The 19,782-nt window shown below is 36.0% G+C and overlaps 1 protein-coding gene across 1 annotated transcript in view; it reads left to right on the forward strand.

Annotated features, from left to right (window-relative positions):
- USH2A (usherin) overlaps positions 1 to 19,782 on the forward strand; it is a gene marked incomplete at its 3' end in the record, with an annotated part of 720,880 nt that overhangs the window by 604,960 nt on the left and 96,138 nt on the right. Inside the window, exons 58-59 of the mRNA XM_024739202.1 lie at positions 10,475 to 10,633; positions 12,330 to 12,492. Coding sequence (XP_024594970.1) covers positions 10,475 to 10,633; positions 12,330 to 12,492 — 322 coding nt within the window. The remainder of the gene's footprint in view (positions 1 to 10,474; positions 10,634 to 12,329; positions 12,493 to 19,782) is intronic.

Consider the following 19,782-nt stretch of genomic DNA (forward strand, 5'->3'; position numbering starts at 1 on the left):
TGGAATCTAAAAAAAAAAAAAAATGGTTCTGAAGAACCTAGGGGTAGGACAGGAATAAAGACGTAGATGTAGAGAATGGACTTGAGGATGCGGAGACGGGGAAGGGTAAGCTGAGATGAAGTGAGAGAGTGGCATGGACATATATACACTACCAAATGTAAAATAGATAGGTAGTGGGAAGCAGCCACATAGCACAGGGAGATCAGCTTGCTTCTTTGTGTCCACATATAGGGGTGGGATAGGGAGGGTGGGAGGGAGACGCAAGAGGGAGGAGATATGGGGATATATGCATATGTATAGCTGATTCACTTTGTTATAAAGCAGAAAGTAACACACATTGTAAAGCAATTATACTCCAATAAAGATGTTAAATAAATAAATATATATTTGCCCCCAAATCTGCTAGGTACCAAGGCCTCCACTTTCAAAATGATAAAACTGCATATTGCAAGATTGGGTTTGTAAATTTTTAAGATTTCTTTCAAATTTCCCAGAATTTTGTCATTTTTTTCTTTGAGTTCAATATCATATTTTCATGTTTAAAGTATAATGTTTCTATTTAGAAAAGGATCATTGTGAAATAAGGCATAAGTTTTGCTTTTTTAATGTCACCTTAACTCTTGTCTACCTCAATTTTGTAGAAATTGTTCATTCTAGTCCAGCCTAAGGGATATTGTAGAAATGCTTTACACACTAGCTCTGACCATGTAACCAGCGGTTAATAAATCCATAATATCCAGGCCTGTCAATCTTTTAGTTTCAGATGCACAAAATCCATTACAGAAACCCTGTAATATATGGAAAGATTAAAGTCTTAAATTAAACTTTTTTCCTGGTGCCTAGAAGGATTTTGAACTTAGTAAACAGGGAGATGATTTTGACTTGTGTATAATCTACAGTTGATTTTATTGGAAAGTACCTCATGCTGTGTTTTGATTTGGATAATAAAAACATTTTCTATTCCTGAATAGTCACAAATATATATTTTAAACAGGAAGAAAACAAACTTGTTATAACTTGAGGTTGTTTATTTGCTGACAATCAAGAGCTTTCTAGGTATTCATCATACCCTTCTGCCATTGCAAAGTGATTACATCATACACAGAGCTGAAAAATGGACAAAACAGTCCATACCTGTAGTTCCCAAACTTGAGTGAACATTAGGATCACCTGGAAAGCTTGTGCAAAGACAGATTCTCAACCCCAAGTTTACTGAATAAGAATGTCCTGGACTAGAGTTAAGTTCAGCAGATGACATTGATGTGCTCCAAGTTTAGTAACCATGGACCACCCACATCATGGGTGGTCAAAAGTGGTCAATTATGATAAATCTCTGAAAATGCAGATCAAACCAGTTTCCCTTGAATGTCCAAAGCCAAAATAGTGGTCAACTGATTTATTTTCACACGTATTTTGTTTTGTGGTCAGTAAGGACAGAATGACCTTACACAGGTATGTTGCTGGGAGAAAAATATCTCTGTGGTTGCCTGGCAACTGAAAATGACCCATGCAATTATGTGGGCTTTCAGTTTACACATTGTTAATTATCAGTGTTATCTATAAATTGCCTTGTTGTTTATAAATCCTGTTAGTAAAAGGGGTTCAGGCCAGAGAGTATATGAGAATATTCAGGGGAAGAGAAATTGTGATAAATATCATATATTCATTAACATTACTTGTGTATATTTGCCATTTTTTAAATTCCTAGTATGTGCCAAACAATTTGATAAGCACTTTCCCTGCCTTACTGCAGTTAATTCTCATGCAAACCCTGGTAGGCAAGTAATATCATTATCAAAATATTAAGATAAGAAACTTGGATCTTGAAGAAGTAATATAATTTACTCAAGGTCACACAGCCTGAATTCAAATTCAGGTCTGCGCTCTTCTGCTGCCTTATAAGAGCAATTCCTTCCTGTCTTTGGCTTAACTCTTAAATCCAAATCATACTTTCCATTTATTGCCCAAAGTCTTTTAGATTTACAATAGAGCAACTAGGTTTTCTGAAATAGTAGCCTAGAGGGCCAAGAAGCAGAGCTAGGTGTTGGGGAAAACCAAACGATTTGGGGAGAAAATTTTTTGTGTGGGGCATGTCAAGACCAGAAGAATTAATGGTGGAAAATGACAAGCCCCTGAAGGGAAAATATCTACCTGGCAATAGTTATCTCCTGAGGCATGAGGGAACTAGTAACCAGAAGCCATTACTGACCCATCTAGAAGTACAGAAAGAATAGACATGACTTAGCAAAACTAGATTCCAGGTCCAGGAAGATTTTAATTAGGTGGGAAAGGAAAAGAGTCATTTCTCAAATAACTACAGAGAGATTATTCAAAGACTATTTTAAGCCCTTTGTAGACTTTCTTTTACCTCCCAAGTAAATCCTGGTTTACTTTCTCTCATTATTGACAAAAGTTAGCGGTAAGATTATCAAAACTCTCCAAACTAAAAAAAAAACAAGATTTCCGCTCTTCTGTACATCATTTGTACTTTCAAATCAGATGATACACAAACAACATGTCCTTATAAAATGTTTGCTAAAGTATTAAAGAAACAAAAATGTTGAGTAAGCTTCTAAACTTTATCATTCAGGCAAATATAAATACATTTTGGATTTTCTGCTGTTTAAAATTATTCAAACACTTGATTTCCTATAGAAGCCCACATTCAGTGGGCACTGGGTATATGCTGGCTGTTCTTATTTGAATCTACAGACAACGTGAACCAGATTAGTTTATTCCTAAACATTTCTTCTCACCTTTTACAAGCTCTGAACCTTGGGTCAGAATTTTCACATTCATTAAAGAGAAAAAAGGATATATGCTATCTTAGTGGTTGAAAATGTATAGAAAAATGAAAAAGAAAATACTTCATGGGACGTAAGTGGTTTACTCAGATTAAGAATGGAGATAGGCATCCATGCCATTTCAGAATCCAAACATTCAAAATTATTTAAACTCTGAAGGTAATAATGGGACTTTCTAATTTATCAAGATGATGACTCTGTTTTGATCTATCCTAGCCCTTAATCATCTTCTAATTAACAATATCATTGGATTCAACACCCGCTTTTTCTCACTAAAGATGGTGAGTTATTTAGGCTTAATGCATAATATTGAAATAATGGTGCTTTTCCTGTCACATTTATCTCTTAGTCCATTAAAGAAAAGAATTGGCAACAATTCTTCTACTGAGAAATCATTTAAATTAATATTGCTTAGGAATATAAATGATTTTTATTAATCAAGTTTTGATTAAAGGGTAGCTAGCCACAATATGGCCTGCGGGTAGACATTAAGCATCTTGGTGTTCAGTGAACTCATCAACTGCAGTGTATTACATCAGATACTATCCATCTAAAGTCAAAATTGGCATTAAGCTTTTTAAAGAATTCGTGTTGCATTAATTGGGATGATTCAACATTGGTAATTGTTTCGGGTTTCTTATAAGGGTAATAGCCGAGTGACAAGTAGTGGTGAGTTTCAGAAGAAAATGTAAAACTCATTTCAATGATTTGTAGTTTATTTTGCATATTACTTCACTTATCTTTTCACTTTTACTGAGGTATAATTGACAAATAGAATGGTGATATATTTAAAGTGTATAACATGATCATTTGATACATGTATATATTGTGAAGGGATTCCCACCATTGATTTAATTAACACATTCATCATCTCATATATTTCCTCTTTTTTCTTTTCTTTACTATAGTCACCGTGTTATACAATAGATCCTCAGACCTTATTCATCTTATAACTGAAAGTTTGCACCCTTTTACCAACCTCTCCCTATTTCCCCCATTCTCTCAGCCCCTGACAACCAGCATTTGCTGTTTCTATGAGTTCAACTTTTTTTTTAATGATGCCGTATATAAGCGATACCATTAGGTATTTGTCTTTCTGTCTGTTTCACTTAACACAATGCCCTCTAGGTTCATCCATGTTGTAGCAAATGGCAGGATTTCCATCTTTTTTAAGGTTGAACAATAGTCCATCGTATATATATCACATCTTCTTTATCCAGTCATCCATTAATGGACATTTCGGACATTAGTTGTTTCTAATCCTTGACTATTGTGAATAATGCTGCAGTGAACATAGGCATGCAGCTATCTCTTTGAGATAATGATTTCATTTCCTTTGGATACATACCCAGAAGTAGAATCGATGGATCATATAGTAGTTCTACTTTTAATTTTCTGAGGAACCTCCGTACTGCTTTCCATAGTGCCTGTACCAGTTTACATTCCCAACAGTGATATACAAGGGTTCTTTTTTCTCCACATTCTCATCAGCATTTATCTCTTGTCTTTTTGGTAATAGGGATCCTAACAGGTGTGAAATGATATCTCACTGTGGTTTTGATTTGCATTTACCTTATGATTATTGATAGTGAGCACCTTTTCATGTACCTGTTGGTTGTTTGTATATCTTCCTTGGAAAAATGTATTTTTAGGTCCTTTGTCCATTTTTCAATTGGATTTTTTTTTTTTTGCTACTGCATTGTAGGGGTTCCTTGTATACTTTAGATATTTAATCCTTCATCAGATATGTGGTTTGCAAATATTTTCTCCCATTCCATACGTGGTCTTTTCATTCTATTGATTCTATTCATTCTTTGCTGTGCAGAAGCTCTTTAGTTTGATGTAGTCCCATCTGTGTATTTTTGCTTTTGTTCTCTTTGCTTTGGGTATTTAATAAATTTATCTCACCTTATTGAGTTCTAATATGTGCAAGGCATTTTCCAAGAGATTAACACATATCTATTTAATGTTCATAACAACGTGTAGTACATCCAATGTTCTCCCTGTGTTGCTAATGAGAAAAGTCAACTTCGATGTTAAAAGCTTTTTTCTCTAGGTGATTCATCACATAGGTGTCAGAGCAAACCCACAATGAATCTGACTCCAAATTCTATGAGCAAACCCACTGTACTATATTTTTTCACTAAACAGTACATAAAGCAAATGATTTTTTTTCTGCATTGTACTATGATCCAGTTAAAAACTTAAAAAAAATAAATTGCCATAGATACAGCAAACGTAAATGAGGACAAAGTAGTTCAAGGGCAGTTCATCCAGTAATCCAGTAGAATCATTTTGTTTGCAGCTTAAAATTTCAAAGGATGTAATTCATTTACATTTGAGTGGATTGATTCATCTATTCATTTTAACAAACGTGAAAATGTTTACCGGGACCCTCTCAGGAGTGAGGCACGATGTGACATTTTGAGAGTTAAAAAGAAGAATGAATGAGGCATCTCCTTCTTGTCAAGAACGCTACCATCTAGTTGGGTAGAAGAGGCATAAGATGATAGCTATTATACAAACTACGTAAAATTTCCATACAATTGGTATGGATGTGTGTTCAAGAGGGTCTGGTTTCACTTCCATGGCCCCCAAAGGACATAACCAAGATACCCCTATCTCTACAAAGGAGACATTGGGCTAACTTTTTAAAAGCATTATGTGAAGCACAGCCCGTGGTTTGAAGCAAACGTGGCTATCAAACCGAATTAATAGTTTTCCTCTTAGAATCGTTCTTGTTCCAGCTCCTAAAAAAAGATTTTAGAAAAGCTTTATTTGATTGACTTGTCCCATTGTAAAGTATGCACCTGCTGTGAAATGAAGCCACAGAGGAAAAAAAAAGTTGAATAATTTAACTTTTTTATTTGTAAAGATAATCAGGGTTTTTCTGATTACATCTTAACTTCATAAATGTTAAATAACCTATCAGCATCTAGTTGTAAATTATGAAAAGGAGCCTCGCAAGGAATATTAACCAACGAAATCCTTGTTCTTTAGTGAACAGGAAAATGTGTTATGGCAGCTTGTCATCGTGCAACTGGTAACTTTGACACCAAATAACAAAACTGCCATTTGCACTTCGGGTAAATTGGTTCACGTGAGTTTCCACTGCTCGTCTTGCTCTGACATAAATTTATGAACTCAGGAACTGACCAAGTCGTGTGGCTTGCCAGCTGACTTTAACAAATATGCCCATTTCATTTCATTTAGTCATCAGAATACCAGGGGGCTAGGTCGTTTCAGACTCATTGCAGATGGTCTAGGGTTTGCAGGAACACAGGAGGCTTTCATGTCACTGTCCTATAAATTATGACAGTGGAGCGGGCCCTCTTCCTAAATAAACGCGTGTCAGTGCTTGACATGTTCACAGCTTCAAGGAGCATTTTCTGTTTCAACACCTCATAGGTGTATATAAAGGACATTTTTAACCAAGATGTGGAAAATTGCCTTTTCTGGGTTCATGCTTTGACCAGCCATGATCAAGATTATGTCTATATTTGAAATGTGGTGGAAGTACAGTTTTGTTTCCTGACCTCCTAGGAGTCCTGTCCTTTTAAGCAGAGAAGTTACTGGAAGCAGACCAGTAGGTACAGACTAAAGACATATAATGAGGTACAACCTCAGACAAATCAAAGGGAATACCACTCTAAATTACTGCTGAGAATAAAGACGAGGATATCATTACAGGAAGACAAGTTGACCACATCCAAGAGTACGTAAAAAATAAAACTAGGGTAACAAGATAGTTATAAAGATATTTACTTGATTCAATATAGCATTGCTGTAATTGTAATTAGAATAGCAGCTTTATATAAAGATGGGTTCAGAAGTGTTAGAAGGCACATGAAAACAGTGTCATAACTGTGGGTTTTGGGGGTTTTTTTGCATTTCGTTCCATTTCCTTTTGTGGAGATGTCTGTCATTTATTCAGTACTTTCTATTTGCAGTAATGACCTAAAATGCTTTACATACATTTTTTAATTTAATCCTTTCAGCACTTTAAGACGTGGCTATTAGTGTCATCATTTTACAGGTGAAGAGACTGGCATCCCTAGAGGGTGGGTAATTTACCAGGGACAAATGAAGGCAGAAGAGGGAGTTGATCTGACTCCATTCTGTGGTTTATCTAGTTCAAGACTCATGGCATATTTTTCAAATGTGTGTTTGTCAAACTTTTCTACAAGTTCTACCCTAAGATCAGAGAAGACAGAATGAACATGCAATCCCAGGAGGTTTGGATAAAACCTGAAGCAATCACCATAACCTTGCAATTTTTTTAAGGTCTTGCTTTTTATCTTAAAAATTCATGCAAATTTGGCATTGAATTCCAATGTGTTTCTCTCCATCCCCCAATAATGTATTGTATAATTTATCATTCAGGGGTACATTTTCTATTAATCTCTTTAGTTAAAGCATGATATGCTGTTCTATTTCAGGATATTAAGTCAATCTGAAGAAAGCCGACCCCAATGTCCAGGCAATTCTTCCTCTCTTCATTTCATCGTATATATGTGTATACAAACAGCAACCTTTTTTTTCCCACTGCTTTATAGAGTATGTCAGGGTAACGATAAGGAGAAATGCCCCAAATCTGAGGTGGGATGCTGTGACATGCCAAGATACTCTGGATGGATATTCCCATAAGCATATCTTCCTGCTGTAAAAGGTCAAATTGCAAACCAGGAGGGTACTGATTCACTCTTCAATCTCTTTTACTACCTCGAGCAATTCTCCCCAAAGAACATCTTTAGTGAGGGGAAAAAAAAAAAAAGAAACCTGATTATATTGCTCTTTATTTTACCTCTAATACAGTACTTAAGTTTTCCTCACCTATTAATAAATTCAGAGTCTCCAACGCTCCCTGTAATCAACCCCCTTCATGCAACTCTCAAACTTCGTAATTATAGCAGTCTTGTTGGGAGCAGTAAAAACATTCCCAGTTTTGTCTTGCAGTTGAGAATTAAGCCTTGAAGAATATCTTCTAAATGAGCTCGTTACATGTACTCACTATACTATTAAAGAGAAAATGAATTTACTTAAATTTTCTAGATATTAATCTTTGTTGTGATATCTGAAAAAAATAATATAGAATTGTCTATTACCTGACACTAAGCAGAAGTATCATGGTCCTAGCCAACTTCTCATCCCATGTCTGAGGAAGAGTACACATAACTAATTCATTTTAAAGCAGTAGTAAGTGACAAAAGTTAAATTGTGTTTTGACTGCACCGTGAATAGTATCTGTACTTGTTCAACACACTGGTTATGTCTGCATAAACGTTTTCGGCTGGTGTACAGTTCACTCTGAAGTGACGATAGAGTTAAAAAAACTGAGTAGAGAAAGTTCCCATCACTCACTACACATAAAATTTCCTAGTCTTGTGCTTTTTAGGGAGAAAAATCCACACCCAATTTTTGTGAACAAGGGATAGCGGGATTCTGCTGGTTTTCCCTAGCTTGGGCAGGGGAGTTGTGTATTTCACAAATTTTACAAGTCAGATTGATTTTGGGAAAGAGGACACGTTTGTCCTTGTCTCCAAAAATACTTGGACAAAAGTCCACAAATGTCCAGGGTGTGTGTATCCCGGTTTGGGAAACCTGCTCTTCAGAACTTTAAATATTTACCTATAATTTCGTTCCATCAGTGGTCATTCTAATTCCTCCATCACTTTTTTCGCTGTATCTAATCAGTCTCCAAGACCTGTTCTGCCTGTCTATGCGTGTTCTCTCAAAATTATCCTTTCACTTTTTCCCCCGATTGTCCTAATCCAAGTCTTTATTATCAAGAGACAGCATAAATATAGAGAGATAAGCTTTGGTATCAAATGGGCCTGAGCTCAAGTCTGGCCACCCCAATTAATCTGTGTGATATCTGCAACAGGTTTCTCCTCTGGCCCTTGGTTTTCTCATTTTTAAAAATGATAGTGATATTTACCTTACAGTATTGTCATGTGGTTTCATTCATTCATTCAATCAACATTTGAGCTACCGCTCTGTACTAAAATCTAAGCACTGAAACTACCTTCAAGAGAAGAACAAAGTCCCCAGCTGTATGAAGTTGACATTCCAGTGATGTGAAATGAGATAATGTATGTTGCCTGGCATAAGACAGGAATGCAGTGCAATGCTGTTCTTGTTTTGTTATTGCTACAACCATGCAACCGCTTTCCAACTGGTAACCCTACTTCCTGGCTCACATGTTTTCAATCTGTTGTTCACTGATTATATATAAAACCCAAACTTCTTGAAGAATCAAATGATAGAATATACTTGTCACTTGAGCTTGAGAGTGAAGAAGGTCTACTCTAAGGGTCTTACTCCAAGGCCTCCAGCATAGGGAAATGGAGAAAGGAAACCAAAGAAGAATAACAGGTTTGGGAGTGGAAAATAGTGTAATTCTTTTTTGGACCTGCTAAGATTGAGGTCTCTGGGAAGGAGGCTGTTCAAAATACAAATCTGGAACACGAGGAAAGGTATAAAGCCAGAGAGAAGAACTTAGGAATCGATGATAGAATAACAGTAAGTTAAGCTGTAAGGACAAAAGCAACAGTTTCATTAGGATGCTCTAAATTTAAAATTAAAATTCTCAGCCTGGGTTGCCAAATTCAGCACCATCTAGCACCTTTCCAAAGGAAACGGTTGATGAGTCTTTCTGATGAGGATCCTTGTTTTCATCTGTCCTACACAAAATACTGAACACCTCTGGTATTTGCTAGCTCTTCTGCCCCTCATACATTGGAGCTGTAGCTACAAAAAGCAAAACCACATTTCATTCTTTAGACCTCATTCTTTAGTCCTGTGCTGTAGATTTCCTTGTTTCTGTAGCAAAGAAACTTACTTAAGCATTACAAAGGTAAGTAAGGAAGCCCACATGTTAGAAGCTGTCAGATCGATGAGAAACTTTAGTGGGCCTAAAGTTTCAATATATTCTTCATTCAAGGCTTATAATCTCTCCTTAAGAAAGTGTGTGTGTTGTTCATGGCCAAATAAAACTTACAGGCACTTAATTCTATGAATAGATTGTAAAGAGGCTAAACTGACAGGACCTTCTTTCTTTAGGAGGCATTGTGAAAAATGACAGTTTTTGAACCCAAACTTCATATACATTTAGGTCCATAAGTCTCACTGACAGAGTAGACTGTCCTGACTCAATAATTAATGCACTGGGAATTCTCTAGGTAGACTATGATTTGGATACTTTATGGGCTATTATGTCAAGGATCCGTGTCAGATGAGATGCATACACAATGCCTACAGAAAAATTACTGTCACAAGCAAAACTGGTGGGGTTTTTTATGTACTTTAAGAGTAAGTAAGCCTAGGAAAAATATATGACCATTTCTAATTGCCTTGTATTTATTTGCCTTGAAATATGCCTTCGTTTTTATTTGCCTGTACAGTATGTCTTTGAATAGAATTATTATATTTCATTTGTTTTCGAAAATGGGTGATAAACATTTCTTACTTTTGGAATAGGCATTCTAATGTTTTCCAACTTAAGTTTCATGCAGTTATTAATCGCTATATTAAGCAATAGTATACATTTAAGTTTAAAATTTGAAACATACATTTTTCTTAAAAGAGGAGCATTTAAAAAAAAAAAAGAAAAAGAGGAACATTTGTTGACCAAACAGACATACATGTTTTTATTCTCTCTCTCTTTAAAGGGATCCTCACCCCCGAAGTACCTGTGGAGTACAATGTCTTACTCAACGCTGGAAGTGTAGCACCTCTGATCTTCTCTGCTGGTCATCATCAGTCCACCCTTCTGGAAAATTTGGCTCCATCCACACAGTATGAGACAAGGATACAAGCATGTCAAAATGGTGAAAGTCTTTCAGCCACTCGTCCAGGATTTTTTTATTAAAAAGTATTTTATTTAAAAAAAAAATTCCTTAGAAAGGATAGATTCTCAATTCAAATACAAAGACTAACATTTCATTTCTTATTGGTACTGGACTGTTTACGAGACAAATCAGAGCCTGGCATTGAGTGAAGGAAGCATTATGCATTTCTGCACATTAAATCATGAATATTTAAATATAGGAAAATGGAGGTTTTGCAAAGTCTTGTTTTTGGGGGGTTTTGTTGTTGTTGTTGTTTTGTGGTACGTGGACCTCTCACTGTTGTGGCCTCTCCCGTTACGGAGCACAGGCTCCGGACGCGCAGGCTCAGTGGCCATGGCTCACGGGCCCAGCCGCTCTGCGGCATGCAGGATCTTCCCGGACCGGGGCACAAACCCGTGTCCCCTGCATCGGCAGGCGGACTCTCAACCACTGTGCCACCAGGGAAGCCCCAAAGTCTTGTTTTATAAGGCCCTTTAAAAGAAAAACACCTAGAGCACATACAATAATCATTGGTAATATAGAACAAAATAGGCATTACAAAAATCTCACAGGAAATATACTCACCTTGGTTCTATTTCAGTTTTATTTAGGGGTGGGAGAGTAGGAAGGGAGACATTATTTAGAAGTTGAGTTACACTCAAATGAATCAACATATTTTACAGTGCTTCCCTGATACCTGTCTCGTGTACCTAACCTGTCACCTTGAGTTTCATGGCTTAGGCTAGTGGTCAATGAAGTCGTCATCTATCTGTGTGGTCTTAAGGAAGAGCCTCTCTCACTTCCTATATACCTCCAGGTGTTATATAATATATAACACCCAACTGCTAAGAGAGAAGAAGTATAACTCAAAACAAGTTGCTTCACCTTAGATTAAAGAAATTTACCAACCTTATACTCAACATGAAACTCCTGCCCTTAGGAACTTCTGTTTCCAAATGAGTACTATTTCCCATAGAGTTGGTTAGGACTAGGGGGTCAGCGATTTTGCTATGCTTCATCTCTGAAATTGAGTCAGTTTGCCCACTTGTCTCTACAAACCAGACTCAGACATTTTGTTTGAAGAATATTGCTTTCCCTGATCCACTCTTCAGCTAATCCACATAGAAATAGCTTTAAATTAAGGTTTTCTTGATATAAATGCAAAAATCAACTTCTGCCTCTCTGTGTCCCTAAAGCTATGCTGTGAAGAAACAGTATCCTTCAAATTCATTGTTTGACTTTTGTGTGTTGAGGGAACAATCATTATTTTTCAATATTAGCAAAAATAAGATACTATTAAGAGCATACATGATGTTCAGGTCACATATACAGTTATGAAATTGAAGCACATTTTCACTTTCTGGCTAGAATAACTGCAGTAAATTAGAGAAACCTCAGTTCAGACAAGCATAAGCTTTATTGTCTATGCCTGTATAAAAATGTGGTTAATTAATGGACTACCCAAATCCATTTCCCAAATCCCAAATTAATGGATTTCCCAAAAATGATTCCTTATTTAAATATTCAACTCCTGAAGAGATTTAAATACTAGTCTAAAGTATGTTTACAAAATTTGTGTGTATACTAAATTTCAGATAAAATGATTGTCATGGTATTCGTACCCTTCTATATGCACATATAATTCTTTTCGCTGCTTGACAAGTTATTAAAGGTCTTGGTTTTCTTCTTTTTCAAGGAGGTTGTGGAGTTAGCAGTAGGATATTTGTCAAAACAGCTGAAGGAGCCCCCACGGATCTAAATTCTCCTGTTCTTAAGGCACTGGGATCAGCTTGCATAATGGTTAAATGGACGCCACCTAAAAAACCAAATGGAGTCATCATCAACTACTTTATTCACAGGTAACATTGACTATTACTATTATTGTTGATTGTTTAAGAATGTGTACTATTCCAGGACTGTAGAATCAAATACATTTTCTATTTCCATAAGAGACTTGATGGGAATTCATGTGTTTTGAAGCACCTACTAGAAACTAAAATTGGTATTGGAAACTTCTACACATTATCCAAGGAAAAAAGCCACAACTACCATGTAACATTTTTGTTTGAGCCCTCTTTGAAAGATGAGATCTCATAGCCCAAGAAGCCTTACCTTTGATAGAAGGGTAGAGCTGTCCTCTGGAGGTTCATTGACCAAGAGACATACTCATTCCAGAGGAAGAACCAGGTCTAGGACAAAAATTCTAATTATATCCCACCACCTAGTATGTGGAGATTGGAAAGGCTTTTTCTCATCCTTAAAAGATGACACTTTTCACTTTGCAGTTCCCCTTCTGTTTTGAGGTTTCCACTCACCTGGCTAGATGGTGTTAATGCAGCTTCTTTTCACCATGATATGCAGAGTTAATTAAGTGTAGCCACCTAAAAGGAAGAAAAGAGAGAAGGGAGGAGAAGAGAAGGAGAAAAAGTGAGGAGAGTGAGAGTGAGAATGAGAGGGGGAGAAAGAGAGAAAGAGAGAGAGAGAGAGATGGTGGTTCCATGGGCATTTTGGTTTGAAGGGTGTTGTGCTACTTGATCCAGTTTTCATTTGATCAGCATGGACATAGTTTTAAATTAATGTTTTCTTCAAATATATAATGAGGAGAAAGAGGAAAGAGAGAAAGAGACAGACAGGGAGAGATGGAGGGAGAGGGAGGAAGAGAGAGAGCAGGAAAGGAGAAAGTAAAACAAAAACAGAGGAAAGGGGCCAGAGAACCTCTCAACTGAGAGTTTGCTATTCAGGCTGTTATAACAAAAATACCATAAATTGTGTGGTTTATAAACAACAAACATTAATTTCTCACAGTTCTGGATTCTGGGAAGTCCAAGATCAAGATGCTGGCAGATTTACTGTATGGTGAGGGCCCACTTCCTGGCTCACAGGTGGCCATCTTCTCACTGTGTCCTCACATGGCAGAAGCAGCAGGGGCCGTGTGGAGTCTCTTTTATAAGGGCACTAATCCCATTCATGAGGGCCCCACCCTCATGACCTAATCACCTCCCAAAGGCCCCACCTCCTAATACCATCCCCTTGGAAGTTAGGATTTCAGCATATGAATCTGGGGGAAACACAATCATTCAGATCATAGCACTGAGATGGAAAAGACACTTTCTAAGACAGACACCGGCAGACAAAAAATTTGCAGCTGAAAACCCCATTCCAAAAGCCATCTATTTAAATCAGGCATACAAAGCCCAACACATTTTCTTCTCAGATCCTCATCCCACTTCAGCATTCTTTGTTAGTCTCTCCTGCAGCCTCATGCCTTCCCTTGTTTAGTCCTACGCCCTGGACACATCGTGAAACTTAGTTTAGGCTCGTCTTACAACTTCAGATATTGAAACCCTTTCATTCAGACCAATCTTTAGTTATGGGAATGTAAGGAAAACTATGAAGGGAGAAAGTATTACTGCATTTCTGGTTTTGTAAATCACATTGCCATAAATGAGCAAGCCAAATGTTTTCTTCTCAGCAAACATTAACTTGAAGAATAATATTTCTGATTCAAATACACATGAACATGTAAAAATGGCTAACGTGAATTTACATTTTACATTAAACACATTAGTGCAGCCTTTACAATGCCCATCTTTGGAATAGTTTTCTTTCATCTACTCAATGCTAATTGTATGAGAAAAGCACATCAAATTCCTATTCTGAATAAAGGGAAATAAAGTATCTGTTATAGACCAGGAAGAGGCTTCACTCTGTTGGTTTTGTAAATAATGCTCGTGATTACAGTGACTATTCCATGGCAGCTATAGAGAGGGAAAACAAGAAATATAATGCAGAAAGCCCGCTTCAATGAAAAATACTGTAAATTGAATTTGACAGCATTTGATGGCATTTGATTATTCTAGTCACAGCCAAACAATGATATAAAGAGTAATATGAAACAGAATGTGTTACTGCCTAGCAGACTCAAAAGCAATAAACCTTCCTCCAATGTGACACAATCATTTCACAATCATAATTGTAGCCTGTTTGATACCTCTGAGTACAGGAGAAGGGCACTGACTGACATAGATACATTTTGTTTTTTATTTAAAGTGAAATGAAAATGGTGCGCTGGGGCTCCAGATACAATCGTTATATTCACCTACATAGGCATGAATCACTTGGCAGTTATTTCAGCTGAAGTTTAAATGTGCTTAGACAACAACAATATCAAATTTTTCTTAGATAGCTGCAAAAAAAAAAAAAATCAGGAATTTGTAAGGACAGAAATAGAATGTAGACACAGAGTTCTTTTTCATTCTGGGACTCCATAGAGCCCTGCGTATAGTTATAGACACAAGCCTACGGTATTTCTGGGGAGGTTAGGGCATGTAATTTCTGTTTCATCATTTGCCTCCTCTTTCTTCTATCACCACCAAAGGAAATCCATTTAGCTCAAATCAAAGACGGGGTTTGACCTATGCAGATATTTTCATTAAATTGCGGGAAGCCAACTTGCCAATCCCATCTTGAAGATGTTCGTCTCTGCTCTCTCCAAACCCCGAAATCATTTCCCCTCAGTAATTCCCATCTATTGTTTAAATGTTGCCTCTAGATATCATCCTGTTAAAAAGGATCTGCCCTAATAAACAGGTAAGATGTTTATGACTTTAGAAAACAAAACAAAAAATAAGCTAGTAAGGACAAGACTCTTCATGTGATTGCTTCTGGTTAGTTCACCTGTTAACATGATCTTTTATCTAGGCTACTTTGTTGACCAACGTGAGTTACAAAAGAGATTTCCTACAATAGGGACAACCTTTATGTTAGCGTTTTGCAACCTGTTTACTGATAGGGCATACATAAGGCCACCTTGGGCATCTGCTTTCTTCTCATAGCAAGTTTGGCTTGTATAATAAAGATTCTTCAGTATTTCCCCTTTATTTTATATCTATAATCTTGTAAATGGCAAAATCCACCCACAAAATCCAACTTCCATCTACAAAATCCACAAACTCTTTTTCTTAAGACTTTACAAAATACGTAATAAAATGATCTCCCACTAGGAGCTTCCATTTTAAGAGAGACAAAAATGCATGGGGTTTTATTTTCAAAAGCAGCCTCTAAATAAAGAAAAAGATTGGATCAATGTTCATTAAAAGACAAAAATATATTAAAACACCTTCTAAATGCCATAAAAGTAAAAATAAGTGATGAACCTTCCAAGTATTCAAATAATTAAGCATTCAGAAAAACTGAGTAAGGTTTTGAAGGATAAAATCTGAGATAGTTTGAATGGATGGATGATATGGAAGAACATTCCAAGCAGGGTACCATAAATAATATTTTTTTAGAATGAATAATTAAGCTGATTGAGTAAACTAAGAAGAAAGGGCATTGATTCAAAGGTGAAGGAATTTTTATGCCATCAGTTTGTACTACGTGGAAAGACAGTATGGATGTGAAGATGGATAGATAGATAGATAAATAAATAGATACAGATAGATAGATGGATAATAGATGACAGATAATGTTCATATCTACTGTAAGATCTGAGCCCTATTACCAAGGACTTTTACTATAGTAGGAGATGTAAGTCAAACTAAGCAAACAAAGCAATGAGCAATATAATGTGAGAAATATAAATATTTACCAAAATATTTACAGGAGACAGGGATTCTTTCTGTCTGGAATATTTATGGAAGACTTCCATGGATGAAGTTGATGTCATTGAGACTTGGCCTTACAAAATAAAAATTTAATGACTGTTTAAATTAGAAATAATGTTTCTAAAAAAACTTTTTAACAGTACAGAATATTACAAAGGTTATGTATCCCTTTTTTATGACTTACCCATGTATATAATTCCCATCGATAGACATAACTACTATTAATTTTAATATATGTAACATTGATGTTTTCTATTTATAGTTTCCCTTACATAAGGAATTGTTCAAATTTTCTTTGGCCATTTGGACACACACACACACACACACACAAACCCCTCATTTCTTTTAATGACTCAACAATATTTTATTATATGGATGTTTATCATGTATTATTTAACCAGTCTCCTATTGTTGGCAAAAATCAGTGATTTCTAAGTTTTCATTACAAAAACAATTCTCCAAAAAAATCTTTACAATAAACATATGGAAGATTATTCTTAATACTAGAGGTGCAGGATCCAATTTTGTGCATTTAAAATTTTGGAGATTGCTAAATTGTCTTCTAAAAATGGTATATGAGAATTTCTAATTCTGAAAACTCTAATCAATACTGGGACTCAACAATCTTTCAAATCTTTGCTAGTTCAGTATTTTATAAAGTTATTTATTTGTTTGTTTGTTTATTTATTTATGGCTGCGTTGGGTCTTCATTGCTGCTCGCAGGCTTCCTCTAGTTGTGGCAAGTGGGGGCTGCTCTTCATTGTGGTGCATGGGCTTCTCATTGCGGTGGCTTCCATTGTTGTGGAGCACGGGCTCTAGGCATGCGGGCTTCAGAGTTGTGGCTTGCAGGCTCTAGAGCGCAGGCTTCAGTAGTTGTGGCACACGGGCTTAGTTGCTCCGCGGCATGTGGGATCTTCCCAGACCAGGGATTGAACCCGTGTCCCCTGCATTGGCAGGCGGATTCTTAACCACTGCGCAACCAGGGAAGCCCTAGTTCAGTATTTTAAATGGCATATTATTGTTGTTTTAATTAAAATTTTGGTCATTATAAGTCAGGCTGTTCATTTATTTCTAATATATATTTGCTATTTGTGTGTGTATAGTATAGTATATATCTTTAGACTATTTTCTTTTAGATTGTTTCTTGTTAATTTATCTATCCTTTTTATATATTATGGAAATTCTTTTAGTGATCATATTAAACATAACACATCAATTATTTCTTCCAGCACTTTTCTGGCTCTACTCCTTACATCTAAATATAGATTGGATTTTGTTTTTTGTTTTCTTGAAGTATAATTAACACATTATTATTAGTTTCAAGTGTACAGCATAATGATTCAATATTTGTATACACTTCAAAATGATCACCACAATAAGTCTAGTTACCATCTGTCACCATATACAGTTACAAATTTTTTTCTTTATTATGACAACTATTTTTTTACTTTCTTAGCAACTTTCAAATTTGCAACATAATATTACTGGCCCTAGTCACCATGCTGTCCATTACACACTTATTTCTTTTATATCTAGAAATTTGTACCTCTTTTCCCATTTTGCCCAACCCTCAAATCCCTCCCCTCTTTTAGCCACCAGTCTATTCCATATATCTGTGAGTCTGGTTTTGTTTTCTTTTTTTCATTTGTTTTGTTTTTTAGATTTCACATGTGAGTGAAATCCTATGGTATTTGTCTTTCTCTGACTTATTTCACTTAGCATAATACCCTCAAGGTCCATTCATGTTGTCATAAATGGCAAATTTTTATTCTTTTTATGGCTGAGTAGTACTCCTTATATATATACCACATCTTCTTTATCCATTCATCCATACATGGACACTTAGGTTACTTCTGTATCTTGGCTATTGTAAAAAGTGCTGCAATGAACATAGGGATACATATATCTTTTCAAATTAGTGTTTTCATATTTTCTTGTATAAATACCCAGAAGTGGAATTGCTGACGTTCTATTTTTAATTTTTTGAGGACCCTCCATACTGTTTTGCATTGTGTCTGTACCAAATGTTTCTATCACCAGTGCACAAGGTTTCCCTTGTCTCCACATCCTCACCAACATTTGTTATTTCTTGTCCTTTTGATAATAGCCATTCTGACAGGTGTGAGATGATATATCATTGTGGTTTTGACTTGCATTTCACTGGTGATTAGTAATGTCGAGCATCTTTTCATGTGCCTGTTGGCCATCTGTATGTCTTCTTTGTAAAAAATGTGTATTCAGACCCTCTGCCATTTTTTAATTGGATTGTTTGTTTTGCTGTTGTTGAGCTGTATGAGTTCTTTATATATTTTGGATATTTACTCCTTATCAGATATATGACTTGAAAATATCTTCTCCCATTCAGTAGGTTGACTTTTTATTTTATTGATGGTTTCCTTCCTTTTTAGTTTAATTTAGTCCCATTTGTTTATTTTTGCTTTTGTTGCCATTGCTTTTGGAGTTAGATCCAAAAAGCTATTGCCAAGAGCAATGTCCAGGAGCTCACTGCCTAACGTTTCTTCCAGGAGTTTTATGGTTTCTGATCTTACATTAATAGACTGATTTTGTTTTAAGGAATGAGACAGGAAATCTAGACACTTGTGGGTTTTTTTTCTCAGAAAAATTAACTTTTAATAATCGGAATTCAGTCTTTAATTATACTTATATAAAATAACATGGAGAAAATTTACCTTCAATAGACTCATGCATTTACCTCAAAGAGAATATCATTCAGTGAACTTCTAACAAGTGTATTTCAGGATGAAAGAGAGTAACCTTAGAAGGAAGATCTGAGATGGAGGAAAGAATAGTGAACACTGAATCAATTTGTTCAATGAATGGATAAATATTTAAAGCCTTTACAAAGTAATTTTTTAAAATAATGGCTAAGTTGCAAGGTTTTTAAAAAGCAGGAGTAAAAGTGTTGTACAAAAATAATTTGAAGACCCCATCTATCTGTAAGAGTGGTTAGACAGAGCTAGGAAACCTCCCAGGAAACCTTGCTTTTCCAACTGTGCAGGCTTAAGCTTCTCTGGCTGATGTGACAAGAACTCTACAGGTTGCAACTAAAAGCTCTCTTGATTGGTGAGTGTACTTCCCAAACACTCTCACTTCATGTCTCTTTTTGTATCAATTAGGCACTCGTTATTTTTTTTTAAGCTATCTAGTTTGTCAACATTATTTTACAATTTACTGATTTGAAAGGCCACCTATACAAAATTCCCATGTGTCATCTCATCCATTTCAGGACTTTGCATTCTGTTTCCTTTGTGGTAGATAAAATATTAGCAAGCAAAGACTGATGGCAAAGACATCACAGGTGAATAAAATGACTGGAATAAGCAAAATTCCCAACACTGAAGGCATAGGGTTCCGTGGTCAGGCTTGGCTGGAGACTTTGTTTTTTGTAGGGAGAATTTAGAAGGTCAGCTTGACAGTAGATTCTGGAAGACTTTAAATACTAGGCTGAGGAGTTTAGGGTTTTGATTTGGAAACAATGAGAGCCATTGAAGATTTGGAGTAAAATAGAGAAGCAGTGTGACA

Source organism: Neophocaena asiaeorientalis, unplaced genomic scaffold, assembly GCF_003031525.2.
Source record: "Neophocaena asiaeorientalis asiaeorientalis breed wild unplaced genomic scaffold, Neophocaena_asiaeorientalis_V1.1 scaffold477, whole genome shotgun sequence".
NCBI classification, from domain to species: domain Eukaryota; kingdom Metazoa; phylum Chordata; class Mammalia; order Artiodactyla; family Phocoenidae; genus Neophocaena; species Neophocaena asiaeorientalis.